A 434-nucleotide genomic window follows, 5' to 3' on the forward strand; every position below is an offset into this window, starting at 1 on the left:
GGTGTGGTCCTGTTGTTCAGGTGTGGTCCTGTTGTTCAGGTATAGTCCTGTTGTTCAGATGTGGTCTAGTCCAAGTCCACTGATGGTTGCGATGTTCCTGGTGAATGCTCTGGAAGGCGGGGCTTAGGATGGTATGAGGCGGGCACCAGGGTGGCATGAGGCGGGCACAAGGGTGGCATGAGGCGGGCACCAGGGTGGCATGAGGCGGGCACAAGGGTGGCATGAGGCGGGCACCAAGGTGGCATGAGGGCAGCAGGTGGACTATCGGGTCACCTGTAGGGGAGGAGAGGAACGGTGGGCAATCAGTTTAAGGTTGGCATCAGATATCACACACATACAGGACTTTAATCAGCTTAAGGTTGGCAGAATCCTGATATCAGATATCACACACATGCAGGACTTTAATCAGTTGACATTAATCCTTATTTTACAGT

The 434-nt window shown here is 53.0% G+C and overlaps 1 protein-coding gene across 1 annotated transcript in view; it reads right to left on the minus strand.

Annotated features, from left to right (window-relative positions):
• Window positions 1-219: 219 nt before the first annotated feature.
• The window catches only part of tafa3b (TAFA chemokine like family member 3b), a 110727-nt gene continuing 110512 nt past the window's right edge, over window positions 220-434 (minus strand). The window contains exon 5 of the mRNA XM_012829721.3: window positions 220-273. Within this exon, the coding sequence (XP_012685175.2) occupies window positions 262-273 (12 nt within the window). The 3' untranslated portion in view covers window positions 220-261. The remainder of the gene's footprint in view (window positions 274-434) is intronic.

This window comes from Clupea harengus, chromosome 4 (assembly GCF_900700415.2).
Source record: "Clupea harengus chromosome 4, Ch_v2.0.2, whole genome shotgun sequence".
Taxonomy (NCBI): domain Eukaryota; kingdom Metazoa; phylum Chordata; class Actinopteri; order Clupeiformes; family Clupeidae; genus Clupea; species Clupea harengus.